The sequence below is a fragment of the Penicillium longicatenatum genome (genome assembly GCF_028827895.1).
Source record: "Penicillium longicatenatum strain IBT 33135 chromosome Unknown contig_3_segment0_segment0, whole genome shotgun sequence".
NCBI classification, from domain to species: Eukaryota; Fungi; Ascomycota; class Eurotiomycetes; order Eurotiales; family Aspergillaceae; genus Penicillium; species Penicillium longicatenatum.
The window spans coordinates 3,825,650-3,832,849 of NW_026643121.1; the positions used below are offsets into that span (position 1 = coordinate 3,825,650).

At 44.4% G+C, this 7,200-nt stretch overlaps 1 protein-coding gene across 1 annotated transcript; it reads left to right on the forward strand.

Moving 5' to 3' along the window:
- Positions 1-3,515: 3,515 nt before the first annotated feature.
- N7484_006759 (uncharacterized protein) lies at positions 3,516-7,200 on the forward strand (the record flags this gene model as incomplete). Its single annotated transcript, XM_057117177.1, has 4 exons — positions 3,516-3,600; positions 3,655-4,478; positions 4,530-5,180; positions 6,607-7,200. The coding sequence occupies 4 exons, from the start codon at positions 3,516-3,518 to the stop codon at positions 7,198-7,200; spliced, it is 2,154 nt and encodes a 717-aa protein (XP_056973060.1).

Genomic DNA, 7,200 nt, shown 5'->3' on the forward strand with positions numbered 1-7,200 from the left:
CTAAGATGTCGTCGTCCTCTTTTGTCAATCTATCTTCTGGCAGGATGCTGAAACGTGCCCACGCATGAACCTTACCTCCTATTGTGTTCCATTATTCTCTTATTTCCCTGAAATGAAGTACCACAGCTATGAAGCTGTACGTTCCTTCGCCACTATTCGGGATATCAGCAGGAGCGGCATTTTATTCGAGTCATCGCTGATCGGAAGCGTCGCCATGACATATACTGGCAACGAACTCGGAGCAACACTACCCAACAAAGAGAAGATTATTGGAGAGTTTTCGGACGGCACTCGCGTCATCTATCGAAGAGATAATGAACATAGCCTTTCCTCCCTGCAAGCGATCAAGAACGATAAGATTCGCTTCAACTTAAACCACTATGGTGACCACCATGGCATTCTTCTTTTTCTGGATACCTATCTTATCGTTGTGGATCAGCGTTTCAAATCCCATATCCCACCTCGTCAACTAAGAATATTCACGAGAGCTGGCCATTTGATTTATAAACTACGTCTTGGCTCTGGATATTACACAACTTACCCACGCATTTTTGAGGAAGGTCATAGTCTTGTGTTATACGCAACGGACTTGTCGGAAGCAACAGTTTGGAATTTTGAGGACAATTTGCAAGTTTCATCGATTACAAGACGTGCACCAAAAAGAAAAGCAAAAGAGAATCCAGAAGCACGCTACAACCTTAGGAGGAAGGTTCCCAAACTATGTTAAGTATGGGGAAAGGTGCGGAGGATATTTTGATGACAGGCTGCCTTAGGCCTCTATGTTAATAGGGTTGGCATTTAATCACCTGAAATTGTCCTTTATCTTTAGAACTACCTATATGTTCTATAGCAGTACTTGAAGGTTCAAATGAATCCGGTTGGTCAGTAATGAATATAATATATAACGAATAGAGCTATTGTATCTTATATATAATTAAATCTGGCCTCTATGCGTCAGCACTTTTGCAAGTACTACCAGAAACCGCCGACAGATTTATGTGATTCACTTCAAATCGGTATCGGTGAGCACTTCCAAAGTAGTTTGGTTACTGATGTTGCCTATGCTGCATCAATCGCGTCTAAAATAATTTCTGCAACATCTACATCCTTCCATGAAGCCGCAACAACCTCGAATATCCATGGCTTTGCTTCCTTCATAGCCTTCAGACAGAAGATTTCCTCCTCAGCCATATTTTCCGCAGGATCAATATCTGTAAAAATCTTCCATCGCCGCCGAATCAACAGACGTCGGTATTGGGTAATAACCCTGCCCTTGCTAACAATCTTCTTCTGATTGAAGGATCCCTGTAAAATAGCTTCAGGCGAATAAGCGTTTCGTGCTGAAACTTTGATCTCTCTTTGTTTTTTTAATTCTTGAAAAAGTCTTAGCGGATTGTTCTTTTCTATCACAATAAAAGAGATGAAAGGTCGTTGCCAAGCGTCATGAAGTTTGCCTCTGTCACCTCTCGTGCGTTCACGTAAATACGGTTGACTGCCCCACGTGAAAATTTGCCGTTCATGTAGCTTTAACAAAGAAGGGATTAAGCCATGTGTCTCGTCCTCTATGGAACCATAATGGTAAGGAGACGATGGGATTTCACCCCGGAGAAACTTTTTATTCAATTTGAGTAGATCATCAAAATCAACACACTCATTCCAAACTTGGTGGTCTTGCGGGAGTTCGGCCATATTACATATGATGTTTAGTAAAAAGGGTAATTGGTATTCATATAGTAATGAGAAGGCAATGATGATCTAAAATACTTTTAACTTTTTTAGGAAAGTAATTAGGGATAACGCAAACAAAAGGACATACTCTAAAAAAGGGGTAGGTTATTTTAGGTAAACGATTATCGGAGTAAGATGAAAGATCCCGTTGATTACTGGATATTAGATGGTGAACGTTAGTAGCCTCGGTGGACCTCAATTTAGCGCAGTCTAGGCAATGAAGGCTCTACACTAAAGCCTTGATGAAGGATACCGAGAAAGCAAAGTCGCTGGGGAGAAAGTATAGTGGTTTTCATTTTCGAGATCACCTAGATTAATGTAGATTAAACCGCCCTTCTCTAATACTCTTTTTATAATTTGAATGAAATATGCAAATTCATAAGTATGAGGGCGTTTATTAATTGACACGTCCCCTTATTTAAAATCAACGTGAAACGCACTATAGCTTTGATAAGGGTAAAAGGTATATTATATAACGACCCCTGCCCATTATAGAACAGCCTCATCAATATATTATCTACTCCTTGAATAGTAGGGCTAGAAGCATCACATTGAGATATGAATATCGAGCCTAAGGAGAGCTTATAAGAATACGTATAAGTAAAGGTCATTTGGCTTTGAATAACAAGACATTAAAGAGACAAAAAATCACATATTTGCTTTTCTACATAGCTTGTCCAATGGGGCTCTTTAATATTCGAATGCGTAAGTACCTTTCTGAAATGTAATCAGACGAGCTAACTAATCGTCAATCCTTCTAGCCTGGAAGGCCAAGGTTGATAAAAGATATCCAAAAAAGGTCTTCACTTTGAAAGTATCACCTGGCTGTCCGCAGTGGCTGGGGGATACAACCTACTTTGATAATAATTGGAAATTGAAGCCTGGATGTACTGTTGAAAAAGGGCCGAATTGGGATGGCAATCGGGGATATATATTTAGAAACCACCGTTTAATGAGATATGCTGATGAGCATGAACTGGCGATAGAAAGGGGGCGACGATTTATCAAAGATAAAAAATCGTCTGGGGCTATTCCTACATATATAGAAACCCTCCCACAAGATGGTTACGGGCCCCTATATTAATCGTCTCAGGATAATTATGTCAATATTTTCAACCCCTAGCGGTAATGGAAATAAACCATAACTCAATGTGATTTTCTCGCGCATTGGTTTTTCTATTAGCTCGCTTTGGAACTTGGTCTTCTTTTACTTATCAGGAAATACTAAATGTGTATTGTTTGACTATTATAATAATGTCGTCGTGGAATTAAGAGCGCCACTAACGGAATTTTAGAGCTTCAAGCATAAGGAAATCCTTGAGAGCGACCCTTTGTACAGGGCCGCTCGAAATCAGCTTCACCTTTGTTTTCTTTTCTTTTCTTTTCTGAACTTTATTCTGAGACACGCTAGTCCCTCTTGGACGTAGTCCAGTTTTGAATCTTGAAATGTTTTGTAAGGATAAATTATACACATGCGGGGCTGTAACTTTCCTGAAACATAGATATAATCGTTACGCTGCGGTTAACCATAAGGCCATAAGGTTCGTCACTTTGATTAGAGCTTTGGTCTTCCGCGGCAACTTCGAAGAAGATGGCGCTACGTTCACGTATTGAACTCCTGAATAATGTAAATGGAAAAACACATTATCTATCAAGGTGATTATGAGGAAATATGATCAAGACGGGCGATTTCTGTCTCTAATCAGATCACCTGATAGCGGGGTAGGCTGGGGGCTGGAAGATCCAAACGTGAATTTGATCCTCCCCAAAACACTTGCGCAACAGCCATGGCGACTACTATTTCCCATGGCGAAAGAAATTCTGGTTTTCAGGCAGGGGTGATAAACGGCAACATCGGAAATGTCACGATTGGTAAGCGAAAAGTGTAACTCTCATCGGTGGGTATAGAATTGTCAACGGCTTTAGTACAATCCGAAACACTGGACCAAGCATGCCTTCGCGACTTGCGTGCGACCAACCCCGTCGATGATAAAGAACGGATCAAGAATACCAAGGGTGGGCTACTCAAAGACTCATATCGCTGGGTTCTTGATAACGAAGAATTCAGACATTGGCAAGACAGTGAGAAAAACCGCCTTCTCTGGATCAGGGGTGATCCTGGGAAAGGAAAGACGATGCTCCTATGTGGTGTCATCGAAGAGTTGACGAGGTTATATGGGGATAATGCGAGTATCTCGTTCTTTTTCTGTCAAGCTACCGATATGCGGATCAATAGCGCTACGTCTGTCCTGAGGGGGTTGATATATTTACTTGTCAAGAATCATCCATCTCTTCTCCACCATGTGCGAGCTCGGTACGACTATGCAGGAAAGACTCTCTTTGAGGATGTCAATGCATGGAATGCACTGTCAACAATTTTCAGGGACATTCTAAACGACCCGACACTGCAGATGACTTATTTGGTAATTGATGCCTTAGATGAGTGCACTAATGGGCTCCGTTTCCTTCTAGACTTGATTGTCCAGGAATCATCAGTCAATCCACAGATAAAGTGGGTTGTTTCTAGCCGCAACTGGCCTGAAATCGCTGAGCGACTTGACATTGCTACCCAGCTAGCTCCGATCTCATTAGAGCTGAACGAGGCATCTGTGTCTGAAGCAGTGAATCAATTTATTCAGCATAAAGTTTATGAATTGGCAAAAGCGAAAAGGTATAGCGATAAAACTCGCGATGGCGTTCATTCCTACCTGTTATCAAATTCGCAAGGTACCTTCCTATGGGTGGCCTTGGTGTGTCAGAATCTTGAAAAGATACGAATAAATGTACTGAAGAAAATAGAGTCGTTTCCTCCTGGGTTGGATGCTCTTTATGGCCGAATGATTGACCGAGTTCGCGAATCTGAAGATGCCGAGCTCTGCAAGGAGATACTGGCAATCATGTCAACAGTTTTTCGGCCTATTACGCTATACGAACTAACTTCATTTATTGAACTACTGGACGACGACTACGATGATTTTGTTCCCCTTGAAGAGATTATTGCAATCTGTGGGTCGTTTTTAACGGTTCGGGAACAAACTATTGTGTTTGTTCATCAGTCTGCAAAGGAATTTTTACTCAAGGAAGCACTCAGTGAGATACTTCCTAGAGGTATAGAGGCTGAACACGACATGATATTTATACGATCTCTCGACATTATTTTCAAGACACTTCAACGTGATATGTTGAACATCAAATTACCTGGACTCCACACGAAGGATATCTGCAAACCTAACCCAAATCCACTAGCAGCGGTGGAATACTCATGTGTCTACTGGATGGACCATCTTGAAGCTAGCCTGGTTAATGGAGCTTGTGAGCTGGGAGTTTATCGCAGAGGTCGCGTGGATACATTTCTGCATCAGAAATTCCTCCACTGGCTCGAAGCTCTTAGTATTTTGGGAAGTGTTTCTGATGGCATCCAAGTCATGCAAAAGCTCGAGATTTTGATTGAGGTGAGTGGTTGAAATTGAATAGAGATGATCCTCTTTTCTGACAAGGGGCGCACTTAAACAGAAGAGAAAAGAGTCAGGAATGCTGTTGAATCGAGCTCGAGACGCCTCTAGGTTTATTCAATATCATAGAACAGCAATTGAAAGCAGCCCTCTGCAAGTATATTGCTCACCTCTTATATTTAGCCCACTAAAGAGTCTCGCAAGGATGTCTTTTCAGGATGGGAGACCAGACTGGGTCTTAAATTATCCTGTGGTAGAGGAAAACTGGAGTCCCTGTCTTCAAACTCTTGAGGGGCATAGGGATTTGGTCACGTCGGTTGCCTGGTCGCCAGATGGAAGCCGGCTCGTATCAGCGTCTGGTGATGAGACAGTCAGGATCTGGGATCCGGCTACCGGCTAGAGCATATCAACCCTTGAGGGGCATAGTGATGGGGTCACGTCGATTGCCTGGTCGCCAGATGGAAGCCGACTCGCATCAGCGTCAGATGATGAGATAGTCAGGATCTGGGACCCGGCTACTGGTTAGAGCATATTAATCCTTGTTGGACATAGCCATAGGGTTATGTCGATTGCCTGGTCGCCAGATGGAAGCCGACTCGCATCAGCGTCTGGTGATGAGACAGTCAGGATCTGGGATCCAGCTACTGGCCAGACTATATCAACCCTTAAGGGGCATGGTAGTTGCGTTAGGTCGATTGCCTGGTTGCTAGATGGAAGCCGACTCGCATCAGGATCTAATGATAAGATAGTTAGGATCTAGGATCCGGCTACCGTCTAGAGCATATCAACCCTTAAGGGGCATAGTGATGGGGTCATGTCGATTGCCTGGTCGCCAGATAGAAGCCGACTCGCATTAGCGTCTTATGATGAGACAGTCAGGATCTGGGATCCGGCTACCGGCCAGAGTATATCAACCCTTGAGGGGCATAGTAATTGGGTCACGTCGGTTGCCTGGTCGCCAGATGGAAGCCAACTCGCATCAGCGTCTCGTGATAAGACAGTTATGATCTAGGATCTAGCTACCGGCCAGACTATATTAACCCTTAAGGGGCATGGTAGTTGGGTCTGGTCGATTGCCTGGTCGCCAGATGGAAGCCGGCTCGTATCAGCGTCTGGTGATGAGATAGTCAGGATCTGGGATCCGGCTACCGGCTAGAGTATATCAACCCTTGAGGGGCATAGTGGTTCGGTCTGGTCGATTGCCTGGTCGCTAGATAGAAGCCGACTCGCATCAGCGCCTTATGATGAGATAGTTAGGATCTGGGATCCGGCTACCGGCTAGAGTATATCAACCCTTGAGGGGCATAGTGATGGGGTCAACTCGATTGCCTGGTCGCTAGATGGAAACCGACTCGCATCAGCGTCTTATGATAAGGCAGTTAGGATCTGGGACCCGGCTACCGGCTAGAGTATATTAACCCTTGAGGGGCATAGTGATAGGGTCACGTTGATTGCCTGGTCGCTAGATGGAAGCCGACTCGCATCAGCGTCTGATGATGAGATAGTTAGGATCTGGGATCCGACTACTGGCCGGAGTATATTAACCCTTGAGGGGCATAGTGATGGGGTCAACTCGATTGCCTGGTCGCCAGATGGAAGCCGACTCGCATCAGCGTCTGATGATGAGATAGTCAGGATCTGGGATCCGACTACTGGCCGGAGTATATTAACCCTTGAGGGGCATAGGGATGGGGTCAACTCGATTGCCTGGTCGCTAGATGGAAGCCGACTCGCATCAGCGTCTGATGATGAGATAGTCAGGATCTGGGATCCGACTACTGGCCGGAGTATATCAACCCTTGAGGGGCATAGTGATGGGGTCAACTCGATTGCCTGGTCGCTAGATGGGAACCGACTCGCATCAGCGTCTTATGATAAGACAGTCAGGATCTGGGATCCGGCTACCGGCCAGAGTATATCAACCCTTGAGGGGCATAGTGATTCGGTCTGGTCGATTGCCTGGTCGCCAGATAGAAGCCGACTCGCATCAGCGTCAGATGATGAGACAGTCAGGATCTAG